This window comes from Stenella coeruleoalba (assembly GCF_951394435.1).
Source record: "Stenella coeruleoalba genome assembly, chromosome: 6".
Classification (NCBI taxonomy): domain Eukaryota; kingdom Metazoa; phylum Chordata; class Mammalia; order Artiodactyla; family Delphinidae; genus Stenella; species Stenella coeruleoalba.
The window spans coordinates 15,260,238-15,278,344 of record NC_137151.1 but is presented as its reverse complement, the minus strand read 5'-3'; the positions used below and the strand labels follow the sequence as shown (position 1 = coordinate 15,278,344).

General features: G+C 33.6%; 1 protein-coding gene across 17 annotated transcripts in view; it reads left to right on the top strand.

The window, feature by feature from the left end:
- DPP10 (dipeptidyl peptidase like 10) overlaps positions 1–18,107 on the top strand; it is a 1,578,941-nt gene that overhangs the window by 1,548,102 nt on the left and 12,732 nt on the right. For all 17 annotated transcript variants that reach the window (XM_079923993.1, XM_079923994.1, XM_079923998.1 and 14 more), the window contains 2 exons: positions 4,359–4,553; positions 5,251–5,305. In XM_079923993.1, coding sequence (XP_079780119.1) covers positions 4,359–4,553; positions 5,251–5,305 — 250 coding nt within the window. The remainder of the gene's footprint in view (positions 1–4,358; positions 4,554–5,250; positions 5,306–18,107) is intronic.

Sequence of the window (18,107 nt, the reverse complement as noted above, 5' to 3'; positions counted from 1 at the left end):
AGGTGAAGCAGAGCAAATGAATGAAATTGTATATTTTTCCTGGGTATTGCGAGCATGAGTAAGGAATTGAGTTTTTGCTTTGAAAAATCTACAATCACCTATTAATCATAAGTTTGAAAAATGTGCCTTATTTTAAACTATATTTTTTCTTTTCTTTTTTTATTGAAGTATAATTGATTTATAGTATTGTGTTAGTTTCAGGTATACAGCATAGCGACTCAAGTTTTTTGCCGATTATGCATCATTATAAGTTATTGTAAGATATTGGGTATAATTCCCTGTGCTATACAGTAATTCCAGGTTGCTCATCTATTTTATGTAGGGTAGTTTCTATCTGTTAATCCCATACTTCTAATTTGTCCCTCCCTCTCTCTCCCCTTTAGTAATCATAAGTTTGTTTTCTATGTCTGTGAGTCTATTTCTGTTTCATATATAGATTTATTTGTATTTTTTTTTAGATTCCAAATATAAGTGATATCCCATAGGGTTTGTCTTTGTCTAACTTACTTCGCTAAGCATACTATTTTCTAGGTCCATCCACGTTGCTGCAAATGGCAATATTTCACTCTTTTTTATGGCTCAGTAATATTGCATCCTATATACAAACCACACCTTCTTAAGCCAGTCAACTGCTGATGGGCACTTGGGTGGCTTCCATGCCTTGGCTATTGTAAATAGTGCTGCTATGAAAATTGGGGTGTGTGTATCTTTTGGAATTATGGTTTCCTTTGGATATATGCCCAGGAGTGGGATTGCTGGATGATATGGTAGTTCTATTTTTAGTTTTTTAAGGGACCTGTATACTATTTTCCATAGTGGCTGCACCAATTTACATTCCCACCAACAGTGTACAAGAGTTCTCCTTTCTTCACACCCTCTCCAGCATTTATTGTTTGTAGAGTTTTTGATGATGGCCATTCTGATTGGTGTGTGGTGATACCTCATTGTGGTTTTGATTTGAATTTCTCTAATAATTAGTGATGTTGAGCGTCTTTTCATGTGGCCTGTTAGCCATCTGTATGTCTTCTTTGGAAAAAATGTCTAGTTAGGTCTTTTGCCCATTTTTTTGATTGGGTTGTTTTGTTTGGTTTTTTGAGCTGTTTGTATATTTTGGATATTAACCCCTTGTCGGTCGCATTGTTTGCAAATATTTTCTCTCACTCAGTAGGTTATCTTTTCATTTTGTTAAAGGTTTCCTTTGCTGTGGAGAAGCTTTTAAGCTTGATTAAGTCCCATTTGTTTATTTTTGCTTTTATTTCTTTTGCCTTGAGAGACTGATCTAAGAAAATATTGGTATGATTTATGTCAAAGCGTGTTTCGCTTATGTTCTCTTCCAGGAGTTTTATGGTGTCATGTCTTACATTTAGATCTTTAAACAATTTCAGGTTTATTTTTGTATATGGTATGAGGGAATATTCTAAATTTCATTGTTTTACATGTAGCTGTCCAGCTTTCCCAACACCACATGTCGAAAAGACTGTCCTTTCTCAACTGTATATTCTTGCCTACTTTGTTGAAGATGAATTGACTATAGGTGCATGGGTTTATTTCTAGGCTCTCTTGCCTTAGTAACTAACAACACTCTGATAATTGCTCCAAAGGATCTGTTGATTGCACTTTTTAATTTTCTTATGAACCTTTGGTATCTTTGACCATCTAGAAAATGGAAGTCCCCTTGGTATAACAGCTCCTACTGCATGGTATAATATCTTTATCCATAGATATTTCTCAATTTAATTACTGGCCAAAATCTTTTATATAGTTTTCCATTTTGAACTATAAGGAAATATGCTCAGTATAAGTAAAAGTGACTTCAAACAAAAGAGTAATAGTAACAGTTTCTATTGTTCAGTAAATCTAATAATAATCTTATATTGCTTACTATATTTTACAAAGTATTTTCAAATACATTATGCCATTTAATGCTTACAAAACACTTTGAGGAAAACAAGACAGTGTTTTACCATTATTAAAGGTAAGGAAACTGAGTCTTAGTGTTTTAGTATCTTCCCTATCTATGTTCAGAGTGAAATTGGGACTTAAACTGTCATATTTTTACTCAACTTAAATGTTGAAGTTAATGCTGTATCTTGTCCTCTGTGAATCATATTCTGTTTTCTAATATTTGCAATAAATCCCCAAGCTTCAAAGTACAGGATTTATTAAGCTTTTTAAGGTCTTTCCATTTTAAACTTCACTTGAGTCTGCTTTCCCTGAAACTGTCTAGTTCAACAAGCATTCTCTATGTTCTCCATGCATCAGAAATTGTGCCACGCACGGTGATTCATGCTGTTTCTCAAATGGTACACAAGTTACATCAGTATCATCTGGGAATGTGGAAAAAATAGCAATTTCAGACTTCATTCTGAACTAGGCAATTGGAATTCTAGGCAAAAGCACATGGAAATGTGTAGTAACAATTCCTAATAATCTGATCAAGAGGTAAATTGCAAAACCTAAAATAAATTAAAAATTAAATTAAAAAAAAGAGATAAAGATGGCAAACACTGTGGAAGGACAAAACAGTTCTATATTTGGAATCACAGGATCACCATTAAATGTGTGATTTAGGAAGGCATGGAGTAGGTCATTATTAAAACCCTTCCGTGGCACAATTTCTTTATTTACAGTGTAGGAATAATAATACATTGGAATGCAATGAGCCATGCAATAAGCCATGCGACAGGCAACTTCCTCCCCAGAAAGGTTAAGTAACTTTTGTTGGTGTATAGTAAATAAGATAAAGGATCTTAAGTGCTTAGATCATAGAAGGCCTTTGTATCAGTTTATTAGGGCTGACATAGCAAAATAACACATACTAGGTATTTTAAACAACAGAAATTTATTTTCTCACAGTTCTAGAGGCTCGACATCCAAGAGCTAGATGTCAGCAGGCTTTATTTCTTCTGAGACCTCTCCTTGGCTTGCAGATCGTTGCCCTCTTGCTGCCTCTTCCTATGTTCTTTTCTCTGTGCGTGCACACCCCTAGGGTCTGTCTGTTGTCCTAATTTCCTCTTGCAAGGACACAGGTTGGATTGGATTAAGGTTCACTCTAATAGCCTCATTTCAACTTAATCACTACTGTAAAGGCACTATCTCCAAATACAGTCAGATTCTGAGATAGTGGACGTTGGAGATTCAACATATGGATTTTGAGAGACACAATTCGTTCCATAACAGCATTCGGTAAATTTTAGTTGTCTGACATTTTGCCCTATTCCCTACCTCCTTCTTTACCCAACTCATTGGTCCCACACAACCTCTGTATCTGCTCAGTTCTATTTGCTGCCCAGAAGTTATTTCCTTTAGCAAATCTGATAACCTAAAACTTGTTAATGATGATTAATTTGTGTATTGGTATATTTTAATGCTTCAAAGCAACACATTTACATAAACTTGAAGGCAAGTTTGGTGTCTTCACAGGAGAGTGAGTAGAGTGAAGATTTCTAGTATGCAGCCCAACTATAAATGGAGATCTTTTCAGAGAGTTAGATGTTTTGTTACTCTTAAAATCTATCACGTGGACCACTGTGTGTTTGAACTGTACCTAGGTTTGGACCTAGATCATCTGTGTGATTTTATGAGAGTCTGCTTTTTTACCTGTTCTATATTCTGGAAAATAAATTATAAATACCATAGTAGTGTGACATTTTAAAATTGTATCACCTTTTCCCTCTGGACAGAATGTTCATGATTTATAATTTGTGTTTCCATCTTTACTTTTAACTTTCAAATTTTTCAAACATATGCGTGTCTGCTTCCTTTTCTTGCTGTCAAATTTAGTGATAAAAAAGAATTTTTCCTCACTGTTCGCTTAAATTCTTCTCAGTGAGAATTACTTCACAAAAAACAATTCAGGAAATATTAATGCAGTATTTCTTTTTGAATCTGACGTGCTTTAGGATCGTACATTTCTTGTTAAATTATTATTAAGCTTCCATGACTGATTCCTCTCTCTGTCAGACCCTTTGGCCCTTGTATACCATCTGCAAAACATTTCTAAAACACACTGTCTGTAAGAAATCCAATAAAGTAGGGCCTGTATGTCAACTTGATGATCATTCTTTAGATATGCCTGTGGAAAGTGTGTGCTTTTTTCTTTATTTTTCTCTTTTTAAAATGGGTTAAATAATTTCTCATAAACAGTTTTAAATTCTGTTTCATATTTTCATTTCATTCAAAGAGCTTTTCATTTGAAAATTTACAAAGGAAAATGACGTTTATATTTTCAGGTTTAATATCAAGAATTAAGAGAAATTTTAATAGCCAACATGGGTCTTTTCCATAATTATTAACCAATAAATTTCGACCACATTGTCAGTTGTTCTTGTTTTGGTCAAATGTGTTGATATTTGCAGGGATGAAGAGCCAGGAGGCCAGCTGGTTACAGATAAGTTCCATTTTGACTGGGATTCAGTACTTGTTGGCACGGGTAACGTCATCACAGCACGGTTTGATGGCAGAGGAAGTGGATTCCAGGGCCTGAAAATTTTGCAGGAGATTCATCGAAGGTTAGGCTCAGTGGAAATAAAGGACCAAATAGCAGCAGTGAAGTAAGTGAATGTACATTTTCTTATCGTTTTTCCTGTAATGAGAAACTAGATATGTGATATAGAATACTTAGCATTAGTAAATGCTAAGAGATTTATATTTTAATGATTAAACAATTTTCTAAGTTAATCATAAAGACTATTGTATTTTTTCAAGTATCTTTCACTCTCAGTGACAAAAGAATTATCATACTTCCCCCTCTGGAATTAGAATCCACTTTGGACTTATGAAAATGGGAGAGACCTTAATTAAACTACTATATTATTTATTTACAATAATCCACAATGTCTATTATTGTCCCAGTTAATTACGGTTCTTGAACTTTCACAGATACCTTTCCCACATTGGCATGAAAAAGTGACCTGAGAAAACTAGTAGGTTCTTTAAAACAGTATACAGACATTAGCTAGGATATTGTTAAAATACAGATGTTGATTCAGTAGGCTGGTAATGGGCCCAAGACTCTGCATTTGTAACAAGCTAACAGGTGTGATACCCTAACTACTGCACCACCACTCTGAGTAGCAAGATTTTGGTAAACAGGACCCTTCTCCATGAATAGAGCTGCAACCACTAAAGCAGTCTCGTTTGACCTCTGCTTTGTTCTGTTTTGTTTTTTTTCTTTTTGCTAAGAATGGATTTCTATGGTTCATTTAACTCAAGAAGTCATAGCTATAATTTTTTCTTTTTTCATTTCAGATTTTTACTGAAACAGCCATACATTGACTCCAGAAGATTAAGCATTTTTGGAAAGGTAAATAGTAGAAATATGTGTGTGTACATTATGTGTTTGTATATGTACTTGCATAACTACTTTCTTCATCTTACTATAATTTCTCTGTATTATCCTTTAAAATATAATATTGTAATTAATATTATATAAATTCAGTTATTTATTAATCTGGCAACTGTTTACTGAGTATCTTTAATTGATGCATGGTGTTAGAAATAGAGCAACAATAGGACAAAAAAAGGAATCATTTTCAGGAAGATTATCTTCTAAAGAGGAGAAGGAGAAAGTAAATGGATAAATGAAAAACATAGTTTCATCTGGTATTAAATCTTATAAGGAAAACAAACCAAGATAAACTTGACGGATAAAAGATAATTACAGGAAGGGCCAATGTTATTAAATTGAGTGGTCAAGTAAGGCCCCTCTGATTTAAGTGATATTTAGGCTGATACCTAAATAACAGGAAGGAGTCAGTCATGCAGCTCTATTGAGGGAGCAATTTCTCCAAAGAAGGAACAAGCACCACAGCCTTGGGGAAGACAACATGGCTTAGAAACTAAAAGGTGACTGGGGGCTTCCCTGGTGGCGCAGTGGTTGAGAGTCCGCCTGCCGATGCAGGGTACACGCGTTCGTGCCCCGGTCTGGGAGGATCCCACGTGCCGCGGAGCGGCTGGGCCCGTGAGCCATGGCCGCTGGGCCTGCGCGTCCGGAGCCTGTGCTCCGCAACGGGAGAGGCCACAACAGTTAGAGGCCCGCGTACAGCAAAAAAAAAAAAAAAAAAAGGTGACTGGAATGCATAATTATGTCTTCTGTGCTTACTGTATGATATTTACTTCCTTTTAAAATTTTTTTATTAAAGTATAGTTGATTTACAATGTGGTATTAGTTTCTGGTGTACAGCCAAGTGATTCAGTTATTCATATATATATATATGTATTCTTTTTCATATTCTTTTCCATTATGGTTATTTAGAAGATATTGAGTATCGTTCCCTGAGGATATTTACTTCTTATAGCAATAATTTTTATGTCAAGTTCAATATCATCTTCACAGTAAGAAATTAAACCCCATATAGATATTTATTGAGCACCTAGTTTATACATATCACTGGACCAGACATTATAAAGATACTAAGATGACAGGAAAGAGATTTTGTACTATTTTAGTTTAGAGACAAAGCAAATTCTTGGCCTTCATTGATTTAAACGAAATACGTTCTACTATTCATAATGAACCCAAAGACTCATGACAGCAAGTAACTGGTACTTTTACTGGGGCACAAACTTTAGTGGTGTACACTGACAAGTGGGTCCATGAAAATCTACTTAACACATAGTAAAATATAAAACAACATGCATCACTACCATTCTCCCCCCACTTCAATCTGCAGTGCATCATGTTTTTGCTATATTTAATTCAGTCAGTGTCAGTAATATTTAAGAGTTCAATAAAAATATTTTGTGAATAATGCTCCTCTCACATAAGTACAAACAAATAAATAAATAAAAGCCCACCACTAGCAGTAAAGATATTAGTGAAAAAATGAAAATATCTAAGAAAGTAATCATTCCAAAGAAATGAAAATGCTATAGATGCATCAACAAGTGCGTATAGTAAAGTCTTATCAGATGCTGCAGCATGGATGAAACTTGAAGACATGTGCTTGGTGAAGTGAGCCAGTTACAGAGGGACAAATACTGTTTTATTCAACTTACATAAAATATCTAGAGTAGTCAAGTTCATGGTGGTTGCCAAGGCTGGAGGGAGGAAAAAGGAAAGTTGTTTTTTTAATGGGGGTAGCATTTCAGATTAATATGAATACACTTGACATGACTGAGCACTTAAAAGTGGTTAAGATGGTAAATTTTACATTATGTGTTTCTTACCACAGCAAAAGATGCATATCGTAGAGAACATTTTACCCTTTCGTGGTCCTAATATACGTAATAATTTACAAAGGACTTAGAGCTTATGTATTTCAGGGCTGTACTTGTATACACATAAATGAGTATAAAAGACCAAAGAAGCGATACAAACATTTATGAATATGCAAGTTTAGCAAAGATTTGGAAAGTTGTAAAATGCATTATGAAGACAGTGAAACATGAACTGGATGTTGAGAATCATTCAGCAAGTAGAAGACAAGGAGAAGAGTTTCATGTAAATGCAGTGTCAGTGAGGAGAGCCTGTTTGGAGAACATGAAATAAAGTAATTGACTAAAATTAAGGCTCACATAAGGAGGTGACAGTTGACAGCACTGAGAGGAAGCCTGGGCACAGATCTCAGTGAGTCCTCCATATAAACTAGAAAATATAGATGTTCGTCTAGAAACATGGGGAAATAAAACTGGAGCCTTCAGGTTTAGAATTTCAAAAATCTTATGTTTATCATTGTATTAGGGTCTGTAGCATTGTATTAGGGGACTGCTGAGTCTCAGGCAATTTACTCTGGCAATCTAAATATAGGATAAAATGACATAGGATATAAACAAACAAAAACATAACTAGATATATTTTAAATGGAAAAATATTCCATTTCGATTTAAAAAAATATGCATATCTTTGACTAAGTTATAACTCAGAAGGTGGCTTTCTTAGCATATAAAAGAATGTTGTTAGGGGCTTCCCTGGTGGCGCAGTGGTTGAGAGTCCGCCTGCCGATGCAGGGAACACGGGTTCGTGCCCCGGTCCGGGAAGATCCCACATGCCGCAGAGCGGCTGGGCCCGTGAGCCATGGCCGCTGAGCCTGCGCATCCGGAGCCTGTGCTCCGCAATGGGAGAGGCCACAACAGTGAGAGGCCCGCGTACCGCAAAAAAAAAAAAAAAAAAGAATGTGGTTAGCTTTAAGACTCAGTAGGTCTTGTGATTTTTCTTAATGTACTTGTTTTATTTCAGTATCAAATTGTGTTAAACTCATAAAATTTGCTGAGGAATTATGTTCTTTTTTTAATTGTTGGGAAAAGCTTGCTTAGAATTGGAGTTAGATTGTAAAGTATCTGGGGTTATTGCTTTCTTTGTTAGAAAAAATTTAATTAATGTTTAAATGTATTTAATCAATACAGGACTATTACGATTTTTCCATTTCTTCTGGAGTCAGTTTTAGTACTTTTTGTTTTTCTTCCAGTTTTATTGAGATAAAATTGACATACAGCACTGTATAAGTTTAAGATGTACAGCGTAATGATTTGACTTACAAACATCATGAAATGATTATCAGAATAAGTTCAGTGAACAGCCATTATCTCATTTAGATATAACATTAAAGAAATAGAAAAACATTGTTTTCCTTGTGATGAGGACTCAAGATTTACTCTTTTAACAATGTTCATATACAACATACAGCAGTATTAATTATATTTATTGTGTTGTACATTACACCCCTAGTACTTATTTATCCTATAACTAGAAGTTTCTACCTTTTGACTGCCTTCATCCAGTTCCCCCACTCCCCACCTCTATGGCCCTACATTAGTTCCTGTTACACAGCATAGTGATTTGATATTTCTATACATTTCAAAATGATCACCAAGCTAAGTCTAGTTACGATATGTCACCATACAAAGATAATGCATAATTTCTGACTATATTCCCCACACTGTACATTTTACACCTGTGACTCATTTATTTTGTAACTGGATGTTTGTATCTCTTAATTTGTGTTTTGTACTTTTAAAAGTATTCTTTCCATTTCATATATTATTCAAGAACATTCTCAAAGTGTAACGTATCCTCTTATTACATGTTTAATCCTTTTACTAGTGGTGGCAGTGTCCCATTTGGACTCCCGGGTTGGCTTATTAGTGCCCCTTTGCTCTTGCTGAAGCACCTCTTCTGCTCTGGGCTGCCTGCACTCACTCTTGCACTTGCTCTTGTCCCCCCTGTCTTCTCCCTTTCATCTCTCCCTCCTTTTCCATGAACCATATTTTGGGCTTAATTTTTCTTCTCCATTTATCTTTGTTTTCTATTTCACTAACGTCTACTCCTCGTGTTATTACGTTTTCTTCTATCTTTTATCCCATATTGTTTTTAAATTACTATGTTGAATGTCTAGCTTATTAGTTTTTAGCATTCTTCCTTTCAAATATAAGCCTTTGAGTTATGAAATCCCTTTGCAGTACTCCCTTAGGTACTTCCCACTGGTACTAATGTAGTACTTTTAAAATTTAATGTACGTATTTCTCAATTTCCAGGGTAAGTATGCCCTCTGAATTGTTTTTATTATTTTTATTCCAATATTTTTATAGAAGTTTTGGTAACTTTCTATAATTGACTTTGGTTATAACTGAATTGTAATCATAGAATTGACTAGAATAACAGAAATCCTTTGAAACCTCAGTTGATTCATGACTTAGGAAAGGAATGATTTATAAAACTTTCACCTCTGCTTAAAAGATTTAGTGTTACATCTATGCCTGTTTAATCAAACTTGCCCATCATGATGTTCAAATCATAAACTTACTTTATGATTTATTTTGTCTCTAATTTCCAAGAAAGCTGTATTAAAATGTCACATTATAATGGTGAATTATTCAGTTTCTCCTTAGTAGGCTAATTTAGTCTTTATATTTTAAGACTATTTTTATTCATTCCCTCCAAGTTCAGATTATTATATCTTCTCAGAGAACTGAATCTTTTATTGTTTTTCACCAATCCAGTTTATTTCTATTCATTTTTTGTTTTATGGATTTTAAAAAAATATTAAAATTACACCACCAGCATTCTTTTGACTAGTACACATTGTTTTTGCTTTTCTATCTTATCATTTTCAAACTTCATCCTCACAATTTAGGTATTTGAAGATTGCATTTATTTATATAAATTGTGATTACCGATACATTTAAATGTTATAGTTTTCATCATTTCTGCCTACTGTCTTATTTGTTCTATTTTTTTTCTTTCTTCCATTCATCTTGATTAAGTTTTTTTTTCTTTTTTCTCTTTTTTTCCTTTTTCTGAATATATTTTTGGTTTTGTTGTCTGCTTTTGCAAGGAATTGCCAAACATGTTCCAAAGGAGTTATATCATTTTATTTTACCAACTGCTGTATATGAGAGTTCCAGGTGCTCTACATCCTTACCAACAGAGTATCATAAGTCTTTTTAATTTAGAAGTTCTCTGATGATTAATAACATTGATCATTTTTTCATGTGTTTATTGACATATATATATATTTTTAACACAACTGATTTATTGACCATTTATGTTGTGCAACAGACACTTACTTTTTAAGGTTTACTAAATCAGAAGGAGTATATTATAGTCACAAATTTGTCCCTCCCTTTTTTCAACTTTTAAATTGAGATACAATTGACATACTAAAAATCATCATTACACAATAATAGTGTATCTAGAAATGAGATAGTAGAAGTTCTTTCATCTTGTTCTTTTTCAGAATTCTTTTGTCTCATCTAGGTATTGTATTTCTTTAAAAATTTTAGAATCATCTTTTGTAATTTTACAAAACAGACCATGGGGATTTTCATGGGAATTGTATTGAATCTGTAGATCACCTAGGGAGAACTGACATCTAAGAAATGTTGACACTTTCATATTTTTTAAGATATTTTTCTTTGGTGTTTTTTACTTTCCCCAATATGTGTACAGTTATGAATGTTTTTTATTAATCATATTTGGGTTTTGATGGGTTCTCTGTGCTTTGTCTTCCATCAGTTCCATCAAAATTGGAATTTTACATATGGAATTCTTTAAAGCTTATGTTGCATTTGTAGTTTTGTATTTGTTTTTCTTTTAATTACACTTATATGGTAAATTTGGTCTGCAAACACCAGTGTGGACTTATGGCTCAAATTTTTAGTTAAGGTTAATTTTTTTTCATTGATTCAGTACAAGTTCATAAGAATTAAAAACAGAATCATTTTCATCAATCCTTTTGTGCAGCATAATTATCTCTTGTCATCTTTAGACAACCCTTTAGGGGTCTAGCTTTGTGCAGTCTCCCTTTAGATCAGGGGTCCTGAACCCCTGGGCCATGGACAGGTACCAGTCCGTGGCCTGTTAGGAACTGGGCTGCACAGCAGGAGGTGAATGGCGGGCAAGTGAGCGAAGCTTCATCTGTATTTACAGCCGCTCCCCATTGCTCACATTGCCGCCTGAGCTCCGCCTCCTGTCGGATCAGCAGTGGCATTATATTCTCATAGGAGCATGAACCTTACTGTGAACTGTGCATGCGAGGGATCTAGGTTGCATGCTCCTTATGAGAATCTAATGCCTAATGATATGAGATGGAGCTGAGGTGGTGATGCTAGTGCTGGGGAGTGGCTGCAGATACAGATTATCATTAGCAGAGAGGTTTGACTGCACAGAGACCATAATAAATCAATTGCTTGCAGACTCATATCAAAGCCCTATCAGTGAGTGGCAGGTGAAAACAAGCTCAGGGCTCCCATGATTCTGCATTATGGTGAGTTGTATAATTATTTTGTTCTATAATTACAATGCAATAATAATAGAAATAAAGTGCATGATAAATGTAATGCACTTGAATCATCCCAAAACCATCCTCCCCACAACCCCTGGTCTCTGGAAAAATTGTCTTCCACAAAACCAGTCCCTGGTGCCAAAAAAGGTTGGAGACCACTGCTTTAGACCTATTGTATGGAATCTATGCATTTTGTCTACCTCATGCACTGAGTCATCATAGCAGAAGGTTAAAATCACTTGCATTTGCAAAACAAAGAAACAAACAAAATTGGCTTTATGCTTGTTTACCTCTCAGTTTTCCAGTTTTCAGTTAATATCTGGCCTCTGTGGATTCATAACCTTTGTGCCAGTTCAATGTTGTATTCAGAATTACTTTTAGTTGTTTAGTTCTCTTTCTCTTTTTTTTAACTACCACTTTGTATTTATTTTTTGTTTTTGTTTAGTTTGGGGTTTGTTTTCAGTTGAGTTGATTGAGATATCAGTTTCACCAAATACTAGAAATGGAATTGCCACACTTATGTTTTTACCATCAAAGAGGCTAGAGCAGTGTTCCCTTCAAAGATTACAGGCTGAGTTAGAATTTAGTGTGAAAAGTGTTATGATTCACTTGAGATATTCCCTCTGAAAAAAGAAAGATGAATGGCAGCAGTAGTGCCAGGAATTTACCATCTTTAATCAACTTATTTCCTTTACATTTATCACTATATAATTGAATTTCTAGGTCTTGCTTTTTCTCCCTTTGGTCTAAAATTCATCCTGTTTTATATGGTCTATATATTTATATCTATATCTATATCTGTATCTGTATCTATATCTATATCTACCTAGCTAGATAACTGATTTCATCCATTATAATTGAGTTTGTCAGCAGAAATTAAATTTACTTCGAAGTTTTGAGGTACATTGCATTGTTGGTCTCCATAAAGCTGAAATAGGGAACTCCAAGAAACTGGTTGATATTTTTTATTTTGTGTGTGATTCATTCCAGTATAATCTTTCAGAATTTGGAAAGCAATTCTAATCTATTCTTTCTAACCGTGTAAGCTGATTAAGGAATATAGAATTTTTAGTATTTCTAAGAATGTGTTTTGTGTTAAATAATATATATTTTTAGACAATATGCCTACCTATTTTCTATTTATGGAAATATTAAGCCTATAAACGCCAGGAAAGCATTGATTAAATAAATGCATTCTCTTCTAAAACTGTCACTACTTTTAGATACTAAAGAGACTACTAGAAATGGGTATTAGAGGAAAACTTCAGCCAGCATAGAAGATAATGTTTGGCTTTTTATATCCAATTTCATTTCAATATTTCATGGGTAAACAAAATTATATGAAAAAGTTGTAACTATTACCTAAAATGGATCTTAAGGATACTCCAGTAGTTATTTATTGTTCCAAATGAGTTTTCTTCAATATAGTTAAGCTGAAATTCTTATTGGTTATAAGTATTCCTTCCACCTTTCTGCTTCAGTATTTTTGTTCATGCCTTTTAATTTATTTCTAATAACAGCCTCAAGCCGGTACATTGCTTTTATAATTCTATCTCTTATTAAGCCTCATTCAGAGGTCGTTTTCTCCATAAATTATTCACTAAATCTCTCCCACTTGAAATCATCATTCCCTCCTATGTACTCAAAGAATACTTTGTCAGTAGCTTCTCATATTCATTATACCATCATGCAATGTATTATATTTATTTGTATTCTTATTCATTTCTTATGTTAGACTATAAGCCTTTTCAGGGTATTTATGTTTTATTTGATTTTTTGTTGCAAAGGAATTTGAACTGAACTCATGTCATGCTCTTTCCTTCATCTGGAATTCTCTCTTTTCCACCAGACAGCCAAACCTTATCATTTTGGAGGGAGGTCCACTGAGTTTCTTGGCTTTCTAGCTTTAGTGTTTTCATCAAATTTGGAAAATGTTCAGTTATTACTTCAATTTTTTTTGTTGTTGCTGCCCCCTTTCTCCAGGGATTGCAAATAGGTGTGTAATTAGGCCAGTTGAATTTTTCCCTAAACTCACCAAAACTATATTAATTTTTTAAAAATATTTTTCTCTGTGTGCTTCATTTTTGGATATATTGTGCTGCTGTGCTTTAACTGTACTCTTCCAGGCAGGAAGCTGTAGCAATCCCAGGGTTGACTTGTTCTCTGTCTTTCAGTGATCACTGTCCTTTATTGCCCAATGTCCAATGTCTTAATTACTTCTATTTCATATATTTTGCCCATATTTTTAGTTGTTTCACATGGAAGGGTAAATCTCATTTCTGTTATTCCATTCTTATGGAATTAGAAATTCCTACATAAAATTAATTTTTGTTTATTAATCATTTTACAATGTTATTTTTGAATTGTCAATTTATATACATATATACACGTAGTTATATTGGTCTCATATATGTGAATATATGTATTTGTTTTCTTATTGCAATTTTGAGATTTTGATGCATTAAAGATAGCAATCTTTTCACATTTGTTTGAAATATTTCTTCAGCCTGTTGAGTGACTTTCAGTTTTGTTTATGATAATTAAAAAAACTGAAGTGTTAAAGTGTTTTTCTTATCTTTTGGCAAAACCTTTCAAATCCTTTCTCTGGTGATTTCTTCCAATGATTTTATTTTTTAGAGATCTCATTCCTATCAAAATAAGTATTTATTAGATTTTCTCTCTGGTGATTTCTTCCAGTGATTTTATTTTTTAAAGGTCTCATTCCTATCAAAAAAAAAGTATTTATTAGATTTTCTCTTTATGTATCTGTTTGAGTGGGGCAGAGAGAGGTACATAACACTTGTATGCTGAGGATTTATATATTTGGTTTCAAATAGCTAGTCAGTTTCACCAGCTCCATTGATTGACTAAATCGTCCTTAACACTTTGATTATGATGCCACCTAAACAATAAGTTCTCAGATATTCTTGGATTTATTTCTGGTGTAACCTGCCTATCTGTTCTTAGACTAATCTTATAGTCTTTTAATTATAATATTATGCTTAATAATAATACATACTTTAAAATATTTTCCACTCTTCGCTCTTTTCTTTCATAATACCTTTCACTTACCTCTCCTATTTTCTCCACTTTATAAATTCTCCCAAAATATTCAGCTATAATTTTTTAACTAAAATTTTATTAAAACAATTTTTATTTGAGAAGAATTAAACTTTTCAAATGATGTAGCTTTGATCTGAATCACATAGTACATCTCTTTTATTTAATTCTTATTTTATATTTCTCAGTAGAATTTTATAGTTTTCTATAAATATCTTCCCTGCTATATTTATTTCTAGGTATTTCTTATTAGTAGTGCATTTTAAAATTTTATTTTAAGTAGTATGTTTTTGTCTATATTGTTTTCTAACTTGTTTGTTGGGTAAATGGAAAGCTTATACTATTAGCATATTTAGCTAATATGCTAATAGTATAATAACTGGCCATCTGTGCTCAATAATCATTCATATGACTTGATTAAAGACTTTGAACCATTTTAGTTTGAATAATTATCCTTAGGACCTAATCTAATTTCATATAATATAATGTAATAATATTAGTGTTCACTGTACTAATTATATCTAAGTGTTAAAGGTAAGAAAACTGCTGAAAGAAATTTTTTCTGACATATTTTTTAAAAATTGATGACACAAATTAAAAGTAGGTAGCAAAATTTAAAACATTATAAACATCATACGGAGAACAGATATTGCTATGATTACCAGGCCAGTATTGATGGGAATAAAATTAATTCATTAAAAAAAATTTACTGAGTGTATACTATGTGCCTTGCACTTTTCAAGTTACTGGACCTACAGCAGTCACTGAAACAAAACAAAACAAAACAAAAAAAAGTCTACCTTTTATATAATTGTTAATGCAGTGAAGAGAGATAAATGAAAAACAAATAAATGAAAAATAATTAGTAAAGTATATAAAATGTCAGATAATGATATTACAATTCAGAAAAATGAAGCAAAGAGGCAGAGAGGGAATCAAGAATAAAGATGAGATAGCAATTTTCAATCATTAGAGAGGAACAATTTCACTAGGAGTTCATGATTGGTCTAAAACAGGGAAATTTGAGGAGACAAGAGACATGGATATCTGGAGAAGGTAAAACAACTTTAAAAGTGCAATGAATATGGAAGCTCTTTAAAACTTAACCTATGGGGATAATTACTCATTATTTATAGTCTTAAGAGTCTCAACTGGGATAGCCTCATCCACCAGAGGGCAGACAGCAGAAGCAAGAAGAACTACAATCCTGCAGCCTGTGGAAAAAAAACCACATTCACAGAAACATAGACAAAATGAAAAGGCAAAGGACTATGTACCAGATGAAGGAACAAGATAAAACCCCCAAAAAACAAATATATGAAGTGGAGATAGGCAACCTTCCAGAAAAAGAATTCAGAAGAATGATAGTGAAGATGATCCAGGACCTCAGAAAAAGAATGGAGGCAAAGATCGAGAAGATGCAAGAAATGTTTAAGAAACACCTAAAAGAACTAAAGAACAAACAAATAGAGATGAATAATACAATAACTGAAATGAAAAATACACTAGAAGGAATCAATAGCAGAATAACTGAGGCAGAAGAAAGGATAAGTAACCTGGAAGACAGAATGGTGGAATTCACTACCATGGAACAGAATAAAGAAAAAAGAATGAAAAGAAAGGAAGAAAGCCTCAGAGACCTCGGGGGCAGCATTAAACACACAAACATTCGCATTTATGGGTCCCAGAAGGAGAAGAGAGAGAGAAAGGACCTGAGAAAATATTTGAAGAGATTATAGTGGAAAACTTCCCTAACATGGGAAAGGAAATAGCCACCCAAGCCCAGGAAGTGCCAAGAGTCTCAGAGAAGGATAAACCCAAGGAGAAACAGGCTGAGACACATAGTAATCAAACTGACAAAAATTAAAGACAAAGAAAAATTATTAAAAGCAACAAGGGAAAAACGACAAATAACATACAAGGGAACTCCGATAAGGTTAACAGCTGATTTCTCAGCAGAAACTCAACAAGCCGGAAGGGAGGGGCATGATATATTTAGAGTGATGAAAAGGAAGAACCTACAACCAAGATTACTCTACCCAGCAAGGATTCAATGGAGAAATTAAAACCTTTACAGATAAGCAAAAGCTAAGAGAAAAAACACCACCAAACCAGCTCTACACAAATGCTAAAGGAACTTCTCCAAGTGGGAAACACAAGAGAAGAAAAGGACCTAAAAAAACAAACCTAAAACAATTAAGAAAATTATAATAAGAACATACATATCAATAATCACTTTATATGTGAATGGATTAAATGCTCCAACCAGACACATGCTCACTGAATGGATACAAAAACAAGACCCATATATATGCTGTCTACAAGAGACCCACTTCAGACCTAGGGGCACATAAAGACTGAAAGTGAGGGGATAGAAAAAGATATTCCATGCAAATGGAAATCAAAAGAAAGCTGGAGTAGCAATACTTATATCAGGTAAAATAGACTTTAAAATAAAGAATGTTACAAGACACAAGGAAGGACACTACATAATGATCAAGGGATCAATCCAAGAAGAAGATTTAACAATTATAAATATATACACACCCAACATAGGAGCACCTCAATTCATAAGGCAACTGCTAATAGCTCTAAAAGAGGAAATCAACAGTAACAAAATAATAGTGGGGGACTTTAATACCTCACTTACACCAATGGACAGATCATCCAAACAGAAAATTAATAAGGAAGCACAAGCTTTAAATGACACAATAGACCAGATAGATTTAATTGATATTTATAGGACGTTCCATCCGAAAACAGCAGATTACACTTTCTTCTCAAGTGAACATTCTCCAAGATAGATCACATCTTGGGTCACAAATCAAGCCTTGGTAAATTTAAGAAAATTGAAATCATATCAAGCATCTTTTCTGACCACAATGCTATGAGTTTAGAAATCAATTACAGGAAAAAAAACGCAAACAGTTGGAGGCTAAACAATACGTTACTAAATAACCAAGAGATCACTGAAGAAATCAGAGGAGATAAAAAATTACCTAGAGACAAATGACAACAAAAACACAGCGATTCAAAGCCTCTGGGATACAGGAAAAGCAGTTCTAAGAGTAAAGTTTATAGCAATACAAACCTACCTCAAGAAACAAGAAAAATCTCAAATAAGCAATCTAACCTTACACCTAAAGGAACTAGAGAAAGAAGAACAAACAAAACCCAAAGTTAGTAGAAGGAAATAAATCATAAAGCTCAGAGCAGAAATAAATAAAATAGAAACAAAGAAAACAGTAGCAACGATCAATAAAACTAAAACTGGTTCTTTGAGAAGATATACAAAACTTATAAATCTTTAGCCAGACTCATCAA